Source organism: Dermacentor variabilis, chromosome 4 (genome assembly GCF_050947875.1).
Source record: "Dermacentor variabilis isolate Ectoservices chromosome 4, ASM5094787v1, whole genome shotgun sequence".
Classification (NCBI taxonomy): domain Eukaryota; kingdom Metazoa; phylum Arthropoda; class Arachnida; order Ixodida; family Ixodidae; genus Dermacentor; species Dermacentor variabilis.
Genome location: NC_134571.1, coordinates 190,713,337 through 190,734,981, shown reverse-complemented (window position 1 = coordinate 190,734,981; position 21,645 = coordinate 190,713,337). Strand labels below are relative to the sequence as shown.

At 47.3% G+C, this 21,645-nt stretch overlaps 1 protein-coding gene and 1 non-coding gene across 2 annotated transcripts in view; one reads left to right on the top strand and one right to left on the bottom strand.

Annotated features, from left to right (window-relative positions):
* Positions 1-1,599: 1,599 nt before the first annotated feature.
* TRNAT-CGU (transfer RNA threonine (anticodon CGU)) lies at positions 1,600-1,672 on the bottom strand. The gene has a single exon. It is a non-coding gene; the product is annotated as a tRNA-Thr (tRNA).
* A 9,501-nt stretch (positions 1,673-11,173) lies between these two features.
* LOC142578481 (beta-hexosaminidase subunit beta-like) overlaps positions 11,174-21,645 on the top strand; it is a 32,184-nt gene continuing 21,712 nt past the window's right edge. The window contains exon 1 of the mRNA XM_075687863.1: positions 11,174-11,672. Coding sequence (XP_075543978.1) covers positions 11,174-11,672 — 499 coding nt within the window. The remainder of the gene's footprint in view (positions 11,673-21,645) is intronic.

Sequence of the window (21,645 nt, the reverse complement as noted above, 5' to 3'; positions counted from 1 at the left end):
TTGGGACGGAACACATTGACGCAGTCACAATCCAGTTATCTAGGGTAATTGGCTTGACGTGGAAATGTAAATCACTATTGCCGTTTAATGTTAAACTTCTCATTTATAACTCCCTTTTTTATTCGCACCTCTATTATTATTGCTTATTGGTATGGGGTACAACTACTTTTGTTAATTTGCATAAACTATTTGTTTTGCAAAAGAAGTTTGTTCGGCTGTTCTTTAATGTCCCCATACAATTCCCATACTATAAGCTTATTTCAGGAAGCCAACCTAATGTCTGTGTTAAAGTTATACCAGTAAAAGTTAACAACTACATTTAGGCGGGAAGTAAAACTGAGCTGCTCCTTTCTACGAGAACTTTGTAACCTTGAACTTAATGACAAATTTTATGTTACCCGTCATAAAAAGATATGGCGGGTGGTCACACCCAGAACAAATTATTTAAGGGAAAAGCTTTCATACACAATGCCAATGCAACTAAATAATATAATAATCTAGGCATTGATGTCACGCAAATAACGGCCCAACAACTGAGACTTGTATGTGCAGGATTCTTAAATTACTGGTTAAGTGTACATTATCTCGGCTAATATGTATATAAAGTGTGTATATATGCTTCTGTATATGTGTGCGTATATATGTAGGTATCCATACGAGTTTGTATGCATATAAGGGTATATGAATGCATGTGTGTGTATATATATGTGTGTAAATAATGTTCAGCGACCTCTTCTTGTTTCATTTGTATTCACCACGAGAACCACACAAACTACCCTAAGTATTTTTGATTTAGTCACCAGTGGCTCTGTATGAATATGGGTGTGCATGTGTATATGCGAGTATGTGGGTTCATGAGAATAATGTATGATGCATATGTGTTTGCATGTATGCTGGTGCCGAATATTCTGTAGGGGAGGTGCGGGCCTGGTCAAGCTGCCTCTACTGGAGCAGCTTTTACTTGCAGCCTCCTCCATCAAGTAGATGGAAATAAAGCTATTCTATTCTATTCTAAATTAGGCGAGAAAACGGCGAAGTGATCTCAACAGAATGTATTTTCTAAACGCCAGCGGTTCTTGAAGCGCGGCTTCGAAGTGAAAGGCTCAGATCGCCTTCGCCACCGTGTTAATAATTGAAAGTCGCTAGTCAGAAGCATTAATTACAGTGTGGTTTTATATTAACATGTCTGTGTGGATTTGCCGTGCCTATCATGTGACTATACCTAAACAAGTATTTTATAGAAATTTATTGCTCATTTACGTATAACAGAGTGTCACTCACTGGTATCAGAATGCAGGTCGAAACTATAAGAAGGTTACAAGGCGTATGGATATAGACAGCTCGAGCAGTGTTTGTGTATGTGCCGTGTGTTGTGTGTTTGTGGTTGCTATGTTCTGCGCAGTACGTGTGAAAATGCTCCATGTTGCTCTGTTGTACATAGAACGAGAATAAAAGGGTTAACAGCGGGGCGCGATCTGTTAATAATAGCATAAGCAGCCAACAAACAAAGAGACCAAGGGCAACTCAGGGGAAATTACATGTACTTGAAGATTGAATGAAAGAAATGATAAAATAATGGAAGTGGATGAAAAAACAACTTGCCGCAGGTGGGGAACGATCCCACGCCTTCGCATTACGCGTGCGATGCTCTAACCAATTGAGCTACCGCGGAGCCTTTGCCCATCCACTTAGACTGGTTGACCACTATGACCAGTTCCCTTCACCCAGAAACTCGCGACGCCTGCGGGAGAAAGGATGTTCCACGTCCGCCGCCAAGGTGTGTGAGTGGTGGCGCTGGCTAACACTCCCAAGGTTAGTTCTAGTAGTGACACCTAAATACCACATAAAGTGGATCGGAAAACGGCGCTGTGGTAGCTCAATCGGCAGAGTGACGCACGCGTAATGTAAAGACGTGGAATCGTTTCCCACCTGTGGCAAGTTATTTTTTCATCCACTTTCACTTCCATTAATTTATCATTTCTTTAATTCAATTATGAAGTACAAGTAATTTCCCTTGTGCTGTCCTTGGTGTCTTTGCTGGCTTCTTTTGATACTGTTGCGCACAGTATGTCTTTGAAGTGTTGTGTGTCCTTGCCCAAGGGAAAGTGCAAAATGGAACGGCAGCTTGTTTTTTTTTCGTTAGCTTTTAGCGCCATTTATCGAGCCGAGCAGTAACTATACGGTTTAGTAATTTGAAGCCTCTCCACGTGGCGCTAAGGGCGTTGTTTACATAAGCGTGTGTGTATGTGTGCGACGGATTAATGTATAGATATCCCTATGTTTACGTAATTTCAACGCTGCGATCCTTAGCGATGTCATTCCTTTTCGCGCTTCGACAGTGCTTAGAGCAACGCTCCGCCCGCGTTATTAACGTGATCAGCCAGCCGTCAATGGTGGGTGATAAGCGTGGCAGTCGAGCGGAAGGCATCGCTGCAAAATCGTGTCCTACTTGCACCTGGTTCCTCGTATGCTCCAAAGAAAGCTTAGCGAACTTGTTTTAGAGCGCAGCTCTTTGGCGTCCGTTCCTGGGTTTCGCGTCGTCGTCGGCGTCGTCGTCGGCGTCGGCCTCGTAACCAGCTCCGCCCCCCTTTCATCCCCCCAGCGCTAGCAGCGACCGACTGATACCGCTGGATGCCGCTGACGCCGCTAGAGAGTCAAGATAACGTGGCTGCATAGAACACCGTCGCCGCCATGCAGAAAGAGTATCAGTCAAAGGCATCAGTCAGTCGCTGCTATCTCTTCCCTCCTCCCTTTATCGTGTTGTCCGCTTGCTGCGCGCGCTTCTGCCCCCATCGTTTGCCGCTGGGTGTACACGCCGCCCCCCTCCGCTTCCGCTTACTGCTGGTTGCTCTCGACGGCGGCGATGAGCCTCCGCTTCGGCGGCGCGAACTGCAGGGTCTTCTCGGCGGCGGCGATGAGCTTCTGCTTCAGCCTCGCTTACTGCTGGTTGCTCTCGACGGCGGCAATGAGCCTCCGCTTCGGCGGCGCGAACGGCAGGGTCTTCTCGGCGGCGGCGCTTAGCCTCTGCTTCCCCCACGGCTGTGACAACCTCGCGAGGCACTTGTATAGATCTCGTCTTTGAGAATCAAGCATTGGTGTACCAAGTCGAACATATATCAGTCTATTTCTCCGACCACAAAGCTTCCTTCATGACTGTCAAGAACTGTTAGTGGAGTCTTTGTTAAAGGAATACGTGTGAAAAATAAAAAAAAAATTATGTGATAGCGCATACATGTGTTGCTCGATTTCTTTGCCTCAATCTATCCAAAAGGTGAAACAGCTTATTTGCTGCGCTCAAATTTCGCATTAGGAAGTAACGTAATCGTCGGTAATTTTTTTTCTTTTCTTGCAAAGTTCTGTAACATACACTACGCTTAGGACGCGTACGTTGTTTTCCAGCAGCGCACTACCGCAGTTCGTAGGCCTAGTCGTATCCATACCTTGGCTTGCCTGGAGTCGGCCATGTTGGTTTTGAAGAGGGAGAAACCGTTGCTCCCATGGATCAGGGAGGAAATTCGCTCCATTTAAAGACGCACATGGGATACATCGCCGTTTTTCCCTTAATGGAGAAAAGGTCGCTACTTTTTTTCTTAGAGTGTAGTGAATAAATTCTAAAGCACCTATTGAGACGTTAATACTGTCATCTGGTCGTGACGTTAAAGAACACAGCAGCAATACTGTGAAAGGCAAAACTAGCTTTTATTGGGCGAACTTGTGGCCACAGAACATGCTACATTTAAAGCACAACGAGAGCGGCGAACACAGTCGGCGATCGTCGAAAATCAGATCAGCGGGTCAAGCGCGTCGGCTTTTATAGATGAGTCGTCGAATGTTCCAGATTAACTGATGGGACCCGCGTGTCTTCTACAAAGTTCTACACTATTCGCGTCGCGCATACATGCAATCAGATTACACAAGTTGCCGTCAAAGACAGTATAGACGGAACCATCGATAACATTCCAGAAACTTGTTTTACATGCAGGCGCGTCCTGCGCTGCGCGATAACATTTGTTAGGCGGCCAAACGCGGTCGCCCGATAAAGATAAGTACGCGTGTCATTACCCCCTCTTAAAAAGCATCGACCCGATGCTGCAAACAAACGAAAGTAATAAAAAAAGAAGCACACGTAGCAAAGAAAACAAAATAAGGAAGTTCGTCAGCGTCCATAAAAGGGTTTAAGGCGCACCACGTGGACCACTTCAGATCGTGCGCGGCGCCGCTGTGAATGCAAAATGCCGTCTGGCACGACCTCATAGTCCAAATAATAATTGGGGTTTTACGTGCCAAAACCACTTTCTGATTACGAGGCACGCCGTAGTGGAGGACTCCGGAAATTTTGACCACCTGGGGTTCTTTAACGTGCACCTAAATCTAAGCACACGGGTGTTTTCGCATTTCGCCCCCATCGAAATGCGGCCGCCGTGGCCGGGATTCGATCCCGCGACCTCGTGCTCAGCAGCCCAACACCATAGCCACTGAGCAACTACGGCGGGTGACCTCATAGTCCAGTGTGCCAATACGTCGGATGACCTTGTAGGGTCCGAAATAGCGTCGCAGTTTCTCACTGAGTCCTCGTCGGCGTATCGGGGTCCATACTCAAACATGATCGCCGGGCTGGTACTCGACGAAGCGTCGTCGGAGGTTGTAGTGTCGGCTGTCGGTCCTATGCTAATTCTTGATCAGCAGGCGGGCGAGCTGTCGGGCTTCTTCGGCGCGCTGGAGATAGGTAGCGACGTCAAGGTTCTCCTCGTCAGTGACGTGCGGCAGCATGGCGTCGAGCGTCGTAGTCGGGTTCCTGCCGTAGACCAGCTTGAACGGCGTGATCTGTGTTGTTTCTTGCACCGCCGTGTTGTAAGCGAATGTTATGAACGGCAGGACAGCATCCCAGGTCTTGTGTTCGACGTCGAAGTACATCGCTAGCATGTCGGCGAGGGTCTTATTCAGCCGCTCCGTAAGACCATTCGTCTGCGGGTGGTAGGCCGTTGTCCTCCTGTGCCTTGTATGACTGTATTTTAGAATGGCTTGGGTGAGCTCCGCTGTAAAGGCCGTTCCTCTGTCGGTGATGAGGACTTCTGGGGCGCCATGTCGCTGAAGGATGTTTTCGACAAAGAATTTCGCCACTTCGGCTGCGCTACCTTTCGGCAGTGCTTTAGTATCAGCGAAGCGGGTGAGGTAGTCCGTCGCCACGACGATCCACTTATTTCCGGTTGTTGACGTCGGAAAGGGTCCCAGCAAGTCCATCCCGATCTTCTGGAATGGTCGGCAAGGAGGCTCGATTGGCTGTAGTAATCCGGCTGGCCTTGTCGGCGGTGTCTTGCGTCGCTGACAGTCTCGGCATCTTCTGACATAACGGGCGACGTCAGTGGTCAGGCGCGGCCGATAATACTTTTCTTGTATCCTCGATAGTGTCCGGAAAAATCCGTAGTGTCCAGCGGTCAGATCGTCATGTAGGGCGTGCAATACTACTGGACGAAGTCCTGACGGGACAACAAGAAGGTAGTTGGCGCGGACTGGTGAGAAGCTCTTCTTCACGGGTAGATTGTTTTGAAGCGTGAAGGAAGATAATCCGTGCCTAAATGCCCTGGGGAGAACGTCGCTGTGCCCTTCCAAATATTCGACGAGGCCTTTTAGCTCCGGGTCTACCCGTTGCTGCTCAGCGAAGTCTTCCGCGCTTATCATTCCAAGGAAGGTGTCGTCATTCTCGTCGTCTTGCGGCGGCGGGTCAATGGGGGCGCGTGATAGGCAATCGGCATCGGAGTGTTTTCGTCCGGACTTGTAGGTTACAGTGATGTCGTATTCTTGTAGTCTGAGGCTCCGCCACGCCAGTGGTCCTGAAGGATCCTTTATATTTGCTAGCCAACACAACGCGTGATGGTCACTGACGACTTTGAATGGCCTGCCATAAAGATAGGGGCGAAATTTAGCTGTAACCCAAACGATGGCGAGGGATTCCTTTTCGGTCGTAGAATAGTTGCCTTCCGCTTTTGACAGCGACCGGCTAGCGTAAGCTATCACCTGTTCGACTCCGTTTCTCCTGTGGACTAGAACGGCACCGAGGCCTAGGCTACTGGTGTCAGTATGAATTTATGTATCGGCGTACTCGTCGAAGTGCGCAAGTACCGGCGGCGACTGCATGCGTCGTTTTAGTTCTTCAAATGTGTTGGCCTGCGGCGTTTCCCACTTGAACTCAACATCACATTTAGTTAGACGTGTCAACGGCTCGGCGCTGCGTGAAAAGTCCTTGACAAAGCGCCTGTAGTAGGCGCACATGCCAAGGAATCTACGCACTGCCTTCTTGTTGATGGGTTGCGGGAACTGTGCGATTGCAGCTGTCTTTTGCGGGTCTGGACGGACACCAGACTTTCTGATTACGTGGCCTAAGAACAGAAGCTCATCGTAAGCGAAGCGGCATTTTTCCGGTTTCAGAGTAAGCCCTGATGACTTGATGGCCTCTAGTACTGTCGCAAGCCGCTTGAGGTGATCGTCGAAATTTCTGGCGAAGACGACGACGTCATCCAAGTAAACGAGACAGGTCTGCCACTTCAATCCTGCTAACACCGTGTCCATGACGCTCTGGAACGTTGCAGGCGCCGAGCACAGTCCGAATGGCATAACCTTGAACTCGTAGAGGCCTTCTGGGGTGATGAAGGCCGTCTTTTCGCGATCTCTTTCGTCGACTTCTATTTGCCAATTGCCAGACTTCAGGTCCATGGACCAGAAGTATTTAGCGTTACAGATCCGATCCAATGCGTCGTCTATCCGTGGGAGGGTGTATACGTCCTTCTTCGTGAACTTGTTCAGACGGCGATAATCGACGCAGAAACGTAGGGTTACGTCCTTTTTCTTTACCAGGACAACAGGGGATCCCCACGGGCTTCTCGACGGCTGGATGATGTCGTTGCGCAGCATTTCGTCGACTTGTTTTCTTATAGCTGCACGTTCTCGCGGCGAAACTCGGTAAGGGCTTTGGCGGAGTGGTCGAGCGCACTCCTCGGTGATTATGCGATGCTTGGCGACTGGTGTTTGTCGAATCCTCGATGACGTCGAAAAGCAGCCTTTCTATCGTCGGAGCAGACTTCTGAGCTGCTGTTGCTTAATCACGGGGAGACTTGGATCAATTTCGTAGTCTGGTTCGGGAACCATCGTCGTCGGGGTAGATGCGGCGGAATCCGAAAGGACAAACGCATTACTGGTTTCCAGAATTTCCTCGATGTGCGCGATCGTCGTGCCCTTGTTGATGTGCTTGAACTCCTGGCTGAAGTTTGTCCGCAACACTTCAGTTTTCCCTCCATGCAGTCGAGCTAGCCCTCTTGCGACGCAAATTTCATGGTCTAGCAGTAGACGTTGGTTGCCTTCGATGACGCCTTCTACGTCAGCGGGTGTTTCGGTGGCGACCGAAATAACAATGGTGGAGCGCGGCGGGATGCTCACTTGATCTTCGAGCACACTCAAGGCACCACGTGGTGACTACGAGGGCTCTCCGGCAGTATCGCTTTATCTTCCGACAGCGTTATTGACTTCGACTTCAGGTCGATGATTGCGCAGTGTTGGTTCAGGAAGTCCATACCGAGAATGACGTCTCGTGAACACTGTTGGAGGATAACGAAGGTGGAAGGGTAAGTCCAGGAGTGAATGGTTATTCTTGCCGTGCAGATTACAGTCGGCGTGATGAGGTGCCCTCCAGCGGGCCGAATTTGAGGGCCCTCCCATGCAATCTTAACCTTCTTCAACTGGGCGGCGATGTGTCCATTCATTACGGAGTAATCGGCCCCTGTGTCCACTAAGGCGGTAACTGCGTGACCGCCGAGAAGCACGTCGAGGTCCGTGGTTTATTGTCTGGCGTTGCAGTTAGGTCTTGGCGTCAGATCACGGCTGCGTCGTGTTGAACTGAAGCTGGAACGTCACGTCGTCAGATCGTCTTTCCTCGTCGTATTCTTTGCTTCCCGACTTCGTCGGGACGGCGGCGTGTCGTTATGTCGTCGAGGTAGTTTCTTCGGCGTCTTCGTCGGCGGCGGAGGCTCTTCGTCAGTTCGACGAACAGCAACCGCACCTCCATCGGTTGCTGCTTTTAGTTTTCCGGATATGGGCTCGCTGACCGGCCCCGGGCTGGGCCAGTGTATGGTCGGCGCTGCGGCAACAGGTAGCGGCCTGGTGATGGCGAACGCGGTGGTCGTCGAGAGCTCCACTGAGTAGCGGCGAGGTAGTCGGCGATATCGCGAGGGCGTTCACCTTGCTGCGGGCGCGGAGCGTTGACGGCGAAACCTCGCAGTCCCATCTCCCGGTATGGACATCGTCGGTAGACGTGATCCGCTTCTCCGCAGTGGTAGCAGAGAGGGCGGTGGTCAGGAGCGCGCCAAACGCCTGTCTTCCTCGTGTAGGCGCGCTGGGCGGCAGGGGGGCATGCTGGCGGCGGCGGCGGTGGTTCACGGAATTGTGGCGTTACGGGGCCCTGGCGCGGTCGTGGAGGGGGACCTTGACGGTGGGCGACGGCGGCGCAGGTCACCGCTTGCGGCTGAGGCTGCGGCGATTCCGGGGCTACTCGGAGTTGTTGGAGCTGCTCCCGTACGGCGTCGGCAATCGAAGCCACTTGAGGCTGTGATGATGGGAACAGCTTCTGTAGCTCCTCCCGCACGACCGCTCGGATAGTCTCGCGTAGGTCGTCGGTGGCCAGTGACTGAACTCCGGCGTAGTTTGTCGAGTTCATGCGGCCGTCGACTTGCCGGTTCCGCATTTCCAGTGTCGTCTCGATGCTAGTGGCCTTGCGAAGAAACTTGTCGACGGTCTTCGGTGGGCTTCGTACCATCCCGGCGAAAAGTTCCTCCTTTACACCACGCATCAGTAAGTGGACTGTCTTCTCCTCGGACATTTCCGGGTCGGCGTGGCGAAATAGGCGGCTCATTTCTTCTGTAAAGATCGCGGTGGTTTCATTAGGCAGCTGCACTGGGGTTTCTAGTAGTGCTTGGGCTCGCTCTCGGCGTACGACGCTTGTGAAGGTCTGCAGGAAGCCACTGCGGAACAGGTCCCACGTCGTTAAGGTGGCTTCTCGGTTCTCGAACCACGTCCTGGCAGCGCCTTCCTATTCGAAGAAGACGTGTCGCAGTTTGTCGTCGCTGTTCCAGCTGTTAAATGCAGTGACCCTCTCATACGTCTCAAGCCAGGTTTACAGGTCCTCGAATGTTGAACCGCGGAACTTCGGAGGCTCCCTGGGCTGGTGCAGCACGATGGGGGACGCTAGGGCTGCCATTGTGGTTGCCTTGGCCACAATCTTCTTGGTCTTCTCAGGTAGAAGTCCTTGCTGCGGAGGCAGCTGTTGAAGATGGCGGCTTGCTCGATGGTCCGGGACTACGATGGTGTTCTCTTTGCGGTCAGGGCTGGGATCACGGCTTGTCGGGGGCTCCCGTACATGAACGAAAAGCACCTCCACCAGATGCCATGTGGTCGTGACGTTAAAGAACACAGTAGCAATACTGTGAAAGGCAAAACTAGCTTTTATTGGGCGAACTTGTGCCCACAGAACATGCTACATTTAAAGCACAACGAGAGCGGCGAACACAGTCGGCGATCGTCGAAAATCCGATCAGCGGGCCAAGCGCGTCGGCTTTTATAGATCGGTCGTCGAATGTTCCAGATTAACCGATGGGACCCGCATGTCTTCCACAAAGTTCTACACTATTCGCGTCGCGCATACATGCAATCAGATTACACAAGTTGCGGTGAAAGACAGTAGACGGAACCATCGATAACATTCCAGAAACTTCTTTTACATGCAGGCGCGTCCTGCGCTGCGCGATGACTTTTGTTAGGCGGCCAAACGCGGTCGCCGGATAAAGATAAGTACACGTGTCAATACCTATTGGTTGCAATGTCTTGAACTTATGGATGAGGTATTATTATCTGTATATTCCTTCTCGCGCAGAGGGGAAATTTGACTGTCTGTAAGATGCAGAGTTTAAGTTCAATTTAGATGAACTTAAGCTCTACGTCTACGCCGTGGTCAAGGCCCCTTTCACAAAGAAACACACGACCGGCTGACGCACGGCCGTGTCAGCGGCCATGTGAGTAGCACTCCTTTCTTTTCATTTCTACAACCACGCCGCCAACACACCTTCGGTCGTTGCCTCACCTACCCGCCTTAACCCTTTTGCCCTTGACAAGGACCGTACCCAAGTATACTGCGCCGAGGGAAACATATGTCGCCTTGAAGAAGACAAATCCACTTGTCGAGACGCTAGCTCCCGCTTTTATCTTGTTCTCGTTTTGCTCATAGTCGCGCGAGGTTGCATCGATGTTCTATTGCCTTTATTGTATACATTCACGGCACATTATGGTTTTGAAAAAGCATGCTACTGATAATCTGTGCGCCTGTGATTACGTCGTTTTCAAGCTTGTCTCCTCTGTGTATGTAACTACATACCCCGGGAATGCGTTTCTTCATTGCCAGCACACTCCTGACAATGGAGCCTTGGCTCACGGGGCAGTTGTGTTTACTATGTATTCACATACTCCCTTATGTAAATTTTTTATTGTACTGTGTAGCCTCGAGCTTTGTTTTGTTCATTTTGTTTGCAGCTTTTCTGGGAATCCAGTTGCGCAATGTTGCAAGAAATATGTTGCCCGGAGTGTATAAATGAGCTGTCATATGCCAGTGAAACATTTCTTGATCCCGCATGCAGATGTTGTAGGCTTGGCTCCCACCGGCGATAAGTTCTTTCGTCCACTATTATTTCTCTTTACTGTATCATTTGCAGATTTCATTTAAAACAACAAATTATTTCCTCCCCATTTCTTCTCGTACATGCGGTGCTGTGGTATGACAGTTCTCTCCTTCAACGAACACAACACTGTATGTACAAATTGTAACATGCTGTTTCTTTGATCCATTACTGTCATTTTCATGGTGCCTCAGATAATTAAAAGCAGTTGTTCATCATCTGCAAGCTTCTGAGTTGTGCGGAGTTGTTATTGTGATCACAATTGCGCGCATGCGTTAGTGCAATAAGACTGATTTCATTTTTACCAAACGGACCCCTGACCAACTTTATGTCATATTTCTTTAGAAATGAGCGAATATTCGACTATCGATTTAGTATTCAGTGGTCATTTTCGTCGAATATTCGTATTCGACTCGATTCGAACAGCCTTACTTCATATTCCTTTTTACAGTGTCGCTTTAATGTCTGACGTTTCCGGCCTTGGCCGAAAGGCGGCGCGTACCGCAGGCCTCATCTGGCCGCTGCCTCAGAGCCACAAGGTCGGATCCGGCGTGCTCTTCTTGGACGCGGGCACCTTTTATCTCACATTCTCAGCGTCAGTGTCGTCAACGTCGACGGACCATTCGTCGACGGACCCTTCGCCGACGGACCCTTCGCCGACGGACCCTTCGCCGACTTCGGTGACAGCGACAGCAACGCCACGGCCAGGCGCACACTCGCCCTGTCCGCTGGTGGAGCGAGCGATGCGGCGCTATCGCGAACGCTGGCTGTTCGGCGACTGCGCCCCCCGGCACTCGAGCGAGGCCGACGTCGCAAGCGCTCGGGCTAAGGCGAAGCTACGCTGGGATCGGGGCAGGCACGGCGAGGACGCATCTCTCTGGGGCACGCTCATGGAGGCACTGATCGTCAACCTCAGGGGCCCTTGCGAAGACAGCCCACACGAAAACATGGATGAAAGCTGTGAGCATTTTCGATGTTCGCTCGATTTACGGAAGGCAGTTTACAGAGCCTCTTACAAGAATGGTCGGTTAGGACTGACATTGCCTGAACTAAGAACCTTTAGCAGCCCGAAATTCGCAACTACACAGCACGCAAAAGAAAAACGAACTAACTTGTTTATAGCTTTCACACTACCTTTGTTCGTGTCTTTGTCAAAGTCGTGTCCTTGTCCAATATCTGTTTAGCTGTGCTTTCCAGTGTAGAGGGTGTGGCCTTGCTGCTACCCACTTGTCGAAAGCATCCGCCAAATACATCGTTGAAATATAAAAATCAAACCTTCATGCCTTCGCAACGGAACAGCCGAAACAGCCCGCGCTTCGTTCGCCATATCGTCAGCACTCGCCTCCCGGGGCGCAGCACGTCCACCGCTTCTAGAGCACTGCAGCGTGTTGCGCGTGTTGCTGCTCTATTTTGGGACATTTTTTTCGCGCCAGCAGACGAGGACAAAAGGGAGGCGTTGACAACGCAATGCGCTAACTTCAACGACTCACCCAGTTTCGAACAGTTTCGAAAAACGGGACCTGGCAAATATCGATTTTACTCTTGCAAGAAAAAACTCTGAGTTCTGAAGTTTGCCGACCCGTTTTGGGAGGAAAAGTTCACAGGAAGTAGTACATTTCCTGAAAGAAAATTCAGGCAAGTTTTTCTGCATGTTCTATTGACATAAAGGACTTCTATTCCTACTTGCCTCATTATTGAACTACTAGTTTGCGTAGAAGAGTGCACTGATGACATTGGAGCAGTTGTGTTTCAAAACTCATCTAGGTTATCCGTCAAGGGCCTTTTAGACTTTCTTCGCTTTTGTCTTAACTCTACATACGCAGAATGAAATGATGGTGTATTTACTCAGACGCTAGGAGTCTGCATTGGCTCATGTGATTGGCACCTACACTTATAGACATTTTTAGCGCGCGACAACAAAAGCTTGTCAGATGCATTGAGTGATTTCAGCGTTTTTACACTGTCCTGATGTGTGCATTACTATTTATCTCGTTTTAATCTGTACGCAGATCCTACAGTGGATAAACTTTTTAAAGTTTTTACTGGACCCCTTAATCCACTAACACTGACGGTTGATTTGCCCGCCGAAGGAGCACTGCGGTTTTGAGATATCCACCTTAAAACCAACGCACGTGCTGGATATATAGGCCTAGCTAATAAGCCATACCTAATGTACAACGCCGCCTATTCAAACCTTGTTAAAAGGAACATTGCTAACCTATGTCTTGGAAATGCTCGCAAAAAGGTCGTGCGATCGCGGGATTTACACAAGCCTGATCAATCGGAACGGTTGTCCACAGCAGGGTTTCCGGAGTCCTTGCAGGTTTCCGTAGCCGAGGGTTTGCTGAAACGTTGTCGTGTAGAAAGCAGCATTCGGGACACAGCAAGCGAACAGACGCAAAACAAACTAAGGGTAGTGGTTGTGCCGCGCGTACATAGGATGTCACGCTGTCTTAAACATTGCTAGTCGCGTGAACACAAAAGTTTTTATTTTGAGCTACAGAAAAAATTAACAGTGTGTGTCGGTTGACAGACCCGTGTCGGAGATCAGTTGTTGGGTGTTCGAAGAGACATCGAAATCTGTTTGTGGATTGTGAAGAATCAGTGGAGTACGAGTTGCCGCTGCCCTGTGGTAAAAAATACATAGGACAGAGACGACGGTGCCCTAATGATCCCTTAAGAAAGCGTACTTTAAATGTGAAAAATCATGACGGCCATCTGTCTGTTCACTTTCATGAATACAGATGTACTCCTTTCTTTGGTAATTGTGTGTTTCTGGCCATACACAGAGATAGAGATATGCACAAAATTATTGAGGCACAGGCTATCAATCGTAGTGATCAAAGTTGTGTAAGCACTCCGTCTATGGAACTGTTAAAGAAACGGCCTCTTTGGAAAGCGCAGTTTGACGAATTGATAAGCTGTGGCGCTACTGTGCATAGTGTATAAAGGTAAATTTATTCTGGGAATAAATTGTTAAAATTAGCGCATTGTGTTGTACACGCCTTCCTTCTGTCCTCGTCTGCTGGCGCTAAAATGTTATCCAAGTTAACGCTTCTATAGTTTCAGCTTTTATAGCCCCGGGAAATCGGCGCGTACATTTGCTCACGTTCTCGCCCGGCTTTGCCGCCGTAGCCGATACATGGACGTGGGCGAACACCCCCTATCCTTTGTCACGAGGGCTGATAAGAAAAGTTTGGACAGGGTGTGGGCAATAGAGTTTCAGAGTGAAGCCTCCCATTTCATTTCCACTTCATTGCGGAGAGTGGAAAGCTCCGTTAACTACACCGTTTTAACTCTTTGGAATGGTGAGAGTTAGAACATTCCTACTCCTGGAGTGGCGGAACTGGTCCAATTCATTGCTCCAATTCCAGCGAATGAAACGCTTTCTCTATAATCGTTTACTACGTGCCCTGGCGCGCCCACCTACAAAAAAAGGAAAGAACACCAAAATTTGGCAGAATCCACCTCGTGATGACTATCGAAGGTAATGCCATAAAAACTTTAAGCGATCTATCAGACTAGGACGGTGAAAAAAAGACAGGAGACACACGAGCGATAACTTGCGACCATGCGTTAATGCGTTCGCATTTAATCAATATAGCCACGCAATGTATTGCCGCCATCGAAAAGAGTTATGTATGAGAAGTGTACTGCAGCGGGACTCCTCTTTTGCGCTTCCCGAAGGACACCCGGCGCCACTTAGCGCCGCCACCGCGAAGACTGGGCTCCGAAATGCATGGCTCACCGGTGCGTGCGAACGCTGAGAAACGCGCCATGTGGCAATCGGGCTCCACTCTCACCCTTCTTTCAGGACATGCTGCTCCATCTAGAGGCGCTGCCGAGAAGTTCACGCGTGGTCTTCTATACGACAAGCGTGGCGCGTCGGTGCGTGCGAGCGCTTGGAATCGTTCCCTTGCTTGCCTGCGAACTCAGTGGCCCATACCCAGCGACCCAAGCTGGCAAGGCGTTCATTGACGAGCGGCGCACACCCAGTGCATTGATGCGCGGCTCGCTAAAGCGTTGGCGTGAAAGGCGTTCATTGAAAGGCGGCACATACTCGGGGCATTTGTGGCGCAGCATGGTAATGCGTCAGGTTTTTGTCCTTCAGGGAAGCTTGTGACGTGGGTTTGTTTTGTTTTCAGTCAGGATCGGCGGACAAATCTAAGGGATATTTTTCGTCATTGTAGAGCGGCACATTGCCAGTGGCACGCACCTACTTAATCAAGTTGGCTTCAAGGACGTCAGTTAGAGACCGGCACAGACCGATTGGCACATAGCCGCTACCCCAAGCAGGCGTCAAAGAGTTTCAACAGCGGCGCCTACACAGTCCCCCATCTACAGTGGCCCATGTCTGTGGGGAAGAGCTTCATTGAAAGAAGGCACGTATGTACACATTGACTCATACTCGGTGACCCAAGTTGATTTGATGGCAGTGGCGTACCAACTATTTCTCTAGTGGAGGGGGGAGGGACCGCACACGATCTCACCTCCCTCCGGTTATTTGAATTTGCATTTGTTTCTTGCAACTATATAAAATCTCAAGATACTGCAGGGACAAAAGGTAATGAGTGCCTTACACAGGTTCTAGATCCTGCCCAGTAGAAGCAGTGCAGCGCACATAAGAAGTGCACATTTACCGCAAACAATTTTTATAATAGAACAAAGAATTTTACTTGGTTTCTAAGTCCACAGCAAAAATGTATCGCTAGTTTAGGTAATTGTATTGTCGCGCTTATACGCAACGTTGTAAAATCAACATTAATTATTTGGAGTATTCACAACAAAAAAGGCAGCAGATGTGTGCGAATTTGGAGAATTACAACGCGATTTCCAGTGTAGCTGTCTCTTTCGAACAGTTGCAATAGATGTTTAATTTTCTTGTAACTATACCGCCTAATTTATGAAGGTTACCGTATATTTATGACTGTTCCGTTTCTTTAGTAAGGTATTTCAGTAAGGCATTATTAAGGCGTTTTAGTAAGGCACACGAGAGATTAGTTCACTTTAAATTGATTCATAAAATGAAGATATAATAATCTTCCTAAGATTATAGTTTCTTGATGGCAGCTTATCTTTCGGATCGCGCGCAGTTTTTCTCATTTGAAGGTAACAACTCCAGCTCTCTTCCCGTAACATCCGGCGTACCCTAGGGAAGCGTCCTGAGGCCATTGCTGTTTCACCGCTACATAAATTACATTGTCACCGTTGTTACACCAGGCACACAAATTAGATTGTTTGTGGACGACTGCGTCTTATTGCGGGAGATATCTTCAGTACATGACCAAACCGGACTTGATCTAAGCTTACACAGTATACAAGAATGGGGCGATAAGTCGAGCATGGCCTTGAGCAAAGACGAAACAGACTGCCTTTATTTTACTCGCAAGAAAAGCGCTTTAAAATATGAGTACACATCGGTCGCTTCACCGTTAAAGGAAGTAGAAAATTATAAATACCTAGGCATGACATTTTCTAATAACCTTTCCTGGAATTTATATATTAGTAATATTTGTTCTGCATTCCGTAAACTTTGCTTCTTGAAACACAAACTGAGAAATTCAGCTGCCAGCATAAAATTATTCAGAGGCTGGGTCAAACCAGCCTCTGCAATTGGCGAAACCGTGCGGAAAAAGTATAAAGGGCCACCCTTCGGAATACGCGACCACAGGGCACGGTGGCACCGAAAGAATGCGGTCCAACCCTCTGCTTTTCCTTGTGCAAGTGAAAAAAGGATTACGCCAAGTGTTACCGTTCACGTGATCCTTTTCTACTAGTGCTGCCGTGCCCATGGCTGTGTTGCTTGCTTGATGTTTTTTGCCTCCGGAAGTTACTGCTTTTAGGAGGGGACATTGAAGCTAACCCCGGGCTCGAAGTTGCTCAGATTTTGAAAGAACTGAAGGAAATCGCAGCTGATATTAAGGATATCAAAGGAAACTGCCTGGTTGAAGTTGAAAAAAAGGTTGACGCTTTATCGAAACTTGAAGACAAGGTGACTTTATGCCAAAACCGGCTTTCACATATTAACGAAGTTGTTCTGACCCTTTAAAGAAAATAGATGAATTTGGGAACCACAGTAGAAGACCTAATTTGATTATTTTTGGCCTGACAGATCCAGAGAGTGAAAACGGCGAATCACTGGAAACAGCCGTAAATAAAGGTATCGATCTTCCAAGAACTTCTCAAACTGAACCCGATAGCTATTGAACGAATACATAGATTAGGTCGTCCGTCCACGAAAAAGAAACGACCTGTCATCCTAAAATTGTTCGATACAAGAGACAGAGCGTTAATTTTTAAACAATGCCACAAACTGAAGAACAATACTATATCAATAAGTGAAGACTATTCGCGAAAGTTCGAGAATTTAGAAGGAAGCTCTGGGCAAGTGCGACAGAAAACCACGAGAAGGGTGATAAAGTTTCCTTAGCTTTTGACAAATTATACATCAATAGTACAGCTTATATTTGGAGCGAGGAAAAAACTGCAAGAATTCCTGTTAAAAAATACGACGCAGAAAAACCATACCGCCCAACGACCCGCCGTCACGCGCAAGCGCAGAAATAGGCACGAGAGTCGCCGATAATCCAAACAATGTTTCAGAACTTTCATGTTTAGAAATCTTCTAACCTGCCATCCGCAGACATTCTGGTTCAGCCAAGGATAAGCGTCTGCGTATCATGAATTTTAATGCTCGTAGCGTGGTGAACAAGACAGATTCCGTAGAAATTCACTTGCTACAACACGATCCGCACATCGCAGTCATAGCGAAAACCTGGTTGCGCAGCGATATAACAAGTGAACTTGTTTTTCCACCCAATTTCAAAGTATTTCGTAAGGATAGACTGCGCAGAGGTGGAGGTATACCTGTTCTAGTTAAAGATTAAATTAGAGCCACGCTTATCGGTGATACTCCCGAACTAGAGTACCTATGCGTTAGGTTATCGTGCTGGGGTCAATCCTTTGTGCTGTTCGCATTTTATAGACAACCTGATGCTACACCAGACTACTTGAATAAACTTAAAGAGCACATGTCTCTCTACCAAAATAAGAAAATTTTTTTGATCGGCGATCTTAACTTGCCTGGTGTCAATTGGGAGCTCCTCCAAGCAAACAATAAGGCTGATGCAAATGCTAACATTATTTTTGACATTATGCTAACACATGATCTTATTCAAGTGGTTAATGAACCCACGCATGTGCAAGGGTCGTCATTTTCTAAATTAGATAGTTTTTTTTAAACCGAACCTTTTCCGAGCATACCGTGTCAGTCCAAGATGGCTTATCTGACCATTACCTTATTGCACTTTCCTTGCCCATTGTCAAAACTACCGTTCCTAAAACTGCCCTTACCAAATCCTTGAAAGATTACACCGGAGCGGATGACGCCAGCATAGTTGACTACCAGAAAACTTGTCTTACGCGCTTTGCAGAAAGTGTAGTGATGTGTCTACACTTTGGACCACGTTTACTACAATGTGCAGGCATTGCATAGATACATTGATACCCACTAAATCTAAGACAGTCAATAAAAGTACGCCTTGGATGACGCGTGGAATAGTAAAACTAAAGCACAAAATCAAACGAATAAAAAAGAAGTATCCACGCAGGGTCGCTATCACGGAACTCCAAAAAAAGCAGTCATGCGCCGTGCGCGATTCAAAAAATTTTTATTTTTCGACAACATTGCCCAACTTTATAAAAAACGCACCGGATAAATTTTGGGGATACCTTGGCAATAGCAAGAAGAATATTACGGAAATTGCAGTTAATGGAACCATTCTTAACGACCTCAACGCAATCGCACAACATTCTAACACTTATTTTCATAGCGTATTCTCCCGTGCACGATCAGGCCCATCTTTGACTTGTGCAGTGTTTGAAGAGCATGAGGTGAACTTTATATCTTACAATGGCATTGTGTCTGTGTTACTCAATTTAAAAGCCAAAACAACTCCTGGCCCTGACAACCTCCCGAATGTGTTTCTTAGGCGATACGCCGAAACTGTTGCCAAGTTCTTAGTGGTATTATTCAGAGCATCTTTGTTATGCGCGAGAGTGCCCGAAGATTGTAAGATGGCTCGAGTTGTACCGGTCTTTAAAAAAGGTGATCGATTATTACTCGAGAATTACCGCCCCATATCATTAACGTCATCGTGCTGCAAACTTTTCGGGCACATAATCGCAACTCGCATTGATGAATTCTTAGCTGAACACTCCATACTAACAAGGGCTCAACATGGCTTCAGAAAAGGCTATTCCACTACCACACAATTAGTAACAATAATTGATTCAATTGCCAAAGCTTTGGATGCCAGTGGTCAAATTGATGCAGTGTTTTTGGACTTCAGTAAAGCATTCGATAGGGTAATTCACATAAAGCTAATTCTAAAATTAAGGAACATTAACCTTCTGGACATCATAATTACCTGGATTACAGACTATCTGGATAATCGCCAACAGTATGTTTCGGTTGACGATCACAACTCGGGATATCTACCAGTCACTTCAGGTGTTCCCTGGGGCAGTGTCCTGGGTGCTCTTTCTTTTATATATTAATGACACTGTTTCCGTGGCCAAACCTGCAACACAAATAAGGCTGTTTGCAGATGACTGCGTTGTATTTCGTACTATTAAGTCCGTGGATGATCGGAAAGAACCTGACTCCAGCTTGAATAATATATTTTTGTGGTGCGAAGAATGAGGCATGGCTGCAAACATAGATAGCACTGTCTCTCTTCGCATAGCGCATAAAAATAATCCCCTGGAATACGCGTATCAAATGGCATCTGTTCCATTAAAGCAAGTTGAGAGTTACAGGTACCTTGGCGTAACGTTCGCTAGTAAATTTTCTTTGAACCTTCACACTGACAACACATGGTCTTCCGCCTTTCGGAAGCTAACCTATCTGCGACACAAGCTAAGAAATGCCCCCTCAAACCTTAAGCTACTCACATACCTAACCTATATCCGACCAAAACTTGAATATGCTTGCGTTGCATGGGATCCCTATACTAAAGTCAATGTTAACAAACTTGAGAGAATACAGAAAACCTGTTCGTTTTATTTATTCCAAGTTCAAAAGTTCGGATTCGCCGTCAGAGTTGATGTTGGCTAACGACATTCCTTCTCTTGAATAGAGCAGACAGAAACACAGGCTAGATTTCTTACATAATCTCATTAATCACAAATTGGCTCTGGACCCTTCACTATATGTAAGTCATCTCTCCACAAGGTATACACGACACCATCGTCCGGATACACTGACACCTATCTATGCTAGGACAGACAGCTATAAGTTCTCTTTCTTTCCCCGGACTATTTCTGAATGGAACTCGCTGCCCTCCCCTTACAACATGTGACTGTGTTTTGTGTAAGTTTTTAATGTCTTTTTTGTTTTTGCATAGAATGTGTTCTCCCTGCTGTTGAATGAGCAAGGCAAGTCCCCGACGCTCAAACTCCCTTGCCTTTGATGTGCAATTCGCTTGCGTTTGATGCGCAATTCCCTTGCCTTTTTTTTTTTACATCGTTCTTTTTGCACCAGGGATTGATTTAGGTATTGCGTTTTGATGTTTTCACTAAGTGTTTCTGTGAGCAATATCTCTTTGTAAATTTTATATAATTTATGAGTGTATACGAACGTACCTTGTATATGCCTTGTACTTAATGTCTGCCCGTCCTGCAAAGACGACAATGTGGTCTGCAGTATGTACTAAACAAAAAATAAATAAATTAAGTTATTTGACTTTCATGAGACCTAAGCTAGAGTACGCTTGCATTACATGGGATCCATACGCTAAACAGATACCTAGGTTAACTAATCACGGAAAACCTTGACCATGAGAAGAAAATTCACAGAAGAATAAAAATGGGCTGGATCGGATACGGCAGACATCGTGAGCTCCTGACTGGAAGCTTATCGTTATCATCAAAAGGAAAGTATACAATCAGTGCATTTTACCTGTGCTGACATATGGGGCAGTGACTTGGAGTCTGACAAAGAAGCTTGGGAACAAGTTAAGGAGCGCGCAAAGAGCGATGGAACCGAGAATGCTAGGCATAACTTCAAGAGACAGAAAGAGAGCGGTTTGGATCAGAGAGCAAACGCGTATAGACGGTATTCTATTTTGCATTAATAGAAAAACATGGAGCTTGGCAGGTCATGTAATGCGCCGAGTATGACAACCGTTGGATCATTAGGGTTACAGAATGGGTACCAAAAGAAGGGAAACGCAGTCGAGGACGGCAGAAGAGTAGGTGGAGCGATGGAATTAGGAAATTCGCGGGCCCTAGTTGGAATTGGTTGGCGCAGGACAGGGGTAATTGGAGATCACAGGGAGAGGCATTCGTCCTGCAGTGTACATATAAAATAGGCTGATGATGATGATGATTATGATGATTATGATGATGATGATGATGATACACTAACCATAACATTAAAATCATAAAGAGAATTCATACAAAGCCTGTTCGTTGCATTTATTCCAAGTTTAAGCGCACCGAATCACCCGTGATGCCAAACGACATTGCCTTCCTCGAGACACAGAGGCAGGTACATGGCCGGAATATCCTACAGCAACTAATTAATCGCGAATTACCCTTATACCCCTAGGCACACGTGACCCCTTTGTCCACAGCGTGCACACGTCATGATCACGCATATGAATTAACCTCTATTTTCGCCAGGACAAATACATACAAATTTTCATTTCATTTCATTTCTTTTTCATTTTATTGCTACTCTTGCCGTAGAAATTATCAAAACACTGACTGAACCCATACCCAGAGGCTAGTGTGGGGTTCAGAAACAAAAATACACGATGGCAATGACACAGGACTTGTGTAAAATGGAAAGCCGAAAATCACGGCGAAAGACCAAAGCACAGCATACAATGAGAAAGTAAAATAATATGCATTTTACAGCAGAATGAAT